This window comes from Pinus tabuliformis, chromosome 5_2 (assembly GCF_031772625.1).
Source record: "Pinus tabuliformis cultivar Carrire ecotype Pingquan chromosome 5_2, CPIR1, whole genome shotgun sequence".
In the NCBI taxonomy this organism is placed as follows: Eukaryota; Viridiplantae; Streptophyta; class Pinopsida; order Pinales; family Pinaceae; genus Pinus; species Pinus tabuliformis.
Window position 1 is genome coordinate 426,178,306 of NC_142306.1, and position 2,031 is coordinate 426,180,336.

Here is a 2,031-nt window from a genome sequence, read left to right on the forward strand (position 1 = left end):
AAATAAAATTCACCGAACAAATTGCAGATAAGATAAGATACTTTTATAAGTTAACAAATTGACAAATTGCAGATAAGATACTTTTATAAATTGTATTCCACAAAAGACTAAGGTTGCGCCATGAGACTCTTTGGACTGCACATGATTATACATCAGAGCGTATTAAGACCCTGGGCGGCTCTGTCAGAGCTTTGAAGAAAAAAAAAACCAACAATAAGACTTGTAACGGGGATAACAATACAAACCTTTCGATCACGGAAATGAAGAATCTCAAGGGCTTTTTTCATCAAATTTGAGATAGACAGAGCCAACCACGGTCTGATACATTGTATGGACGCCAGGCTGTGTTCTCCTTGTCATAATCTCCTAAATTAGAAAGGAAAACGGTTGCCCTCAACACGGTATTACAAGACGGTATTACAAGCACCGGCAGCTGCCACCTGCTAGAAGTCACACCAACAGCTGGCTGTTGTGCACGACCAAAAGCTTCCCCTTGACAAGATAGCATGTCTCTTCTGCATCAAACTTCAGAGCAAACTTGGCCGGCGGACAGCCCCACCTGCCAAGAAAAAAAAAAGCACACCCATTTTACGCATTGAAAATTTTCACCATACCACATCTATAAACACTGTAAAATTTACACAAGCTACATCATATTCGATATAAAACATGTAGAAATTAATAACACATATTTTTTGAGAAAAAAATAGAAATTAACTATATATAATTATAACAATAATTGTTTGGGAAATTGGTAACCTTCAAAATATATATAGTTATAACCATAATTGTTTGGAAAATTGGTAGCTTTCAGAAATAAATAATTTGATACAGTTATTTTATAAATGTTACAAATTTGTAAATAGCAATATGTTTTGTGAAAATTGAATTTATTGGAAATGAATTGTTCACTAAATTACTCAAATTAATATTTATTGACAATAAATAACATGTTTTCTGAGAATTAAACTCTCTGGAAATGAATTTAAACCTATAACATCATATTTATTAATTAATAAAAGATAAATAGATTTAAAGCAAAAAAATTAAGAAGATTAAAATAGATGAGGTTATGGAAAGTTAAAATTTTGAAGTTAATTTTAAACTTTAAAAATAAACTGAAAAATGAACACAATAATCAGAATCTCTTAGCATATTTTGAAGGTTAAATGGGTTTATGTTAATTTTTTATTTTATGTACGCAATGAAGAAACCTGATAACTAACATCTCTCTGCGGCAGGGATTAAAAAAAAAAGAAGGAATTTAGAGTCCTAAAAACAATACAGAGACACCGGCAGAAAACTAAAAACACTAAAGTTTTTTAAATTTTGAAAGCATAAGAGAAAAACTTACTTAGGCCATGACTGGATGCCAAGCTCAGCCAAACGAGACTGTGAGGGATATTTTTCAATAAATCTTATTCCAAATTTCTCCTCCTCCTCCTTCGCTTCTTCCTCTTTCCTGGCTGTCATGGCCATCTTCCACAGAGCAAATTATGTTTAAAGCTCTCTCTTCTGGATCAGAAGTGTTGGGACGGAGTTGCTAGGTACCTTGCAAATATGAATCAACTCTTTGCACTCAGTGCTCTGCCCAGGAAACAGGAAAGAATAAATAAATAAACGAAGAACTATTATTGCAGAAAATGTAGAAATATTCCATGAATTGTTTAAACTAAAACCAGAGAAATTAAAGATTTCAATCCATCCATCCAGCATAGCAATGGAAATTGTGTCGATCAATTTGGCTTACAGAATCACCTTTCCTTTAGAAATTAGGAAGGTACCTTAATGTGGTAGCGAGCTACTTGAGAGGTGGCAGACGGTGGCAGACAGTGGTAGCCAGCTGCGTGAGAGGTGGCAGCTATATAATAAACTTTGCATGCACCTAAGTTTCATGTTTGTCACCATAATTTTCCAGACTTTGGATAAAATACAAATTGGAAATGGTATATAAAATGACAAAACTTTGGTTAAAATAGTATTGCCACAATTTTCTTGCATCGGGCCACATGAAGCCTGCAATAAGAGGTA

The 2,031-nt window shown here is 33.8% G+C and overlaps 1 protein-coding gene across 1 annotated transcript; it reads right to left on the bottom strand.

Annotated features, from left to right (window-relative positions):
* Positions 1 to 450: 450 nt before the first annotated feature.
* LOC149159426 (uncharacterized) lies at positions 451 to 1,504 on the bottom strand. The gene is made up of 2 exons (XM_089434307.1): positions 1,355 to 1,504; positions 451 to 559 (listed from the first exon to the last, which is right to left on the bottom strand). Exons 1-2 carry the CDS (start codon positions 1,477 to 1,479, stop codon positions 451 to 453), a joined length of 234 nt encoding a protein of 77 aa, XP_089290433.1. The 5' UTR covers positions 1,480 to 1,504.
* Between the last annotated feature and the right edge of the window lie 527 nt (positions 1,505 to 2,031).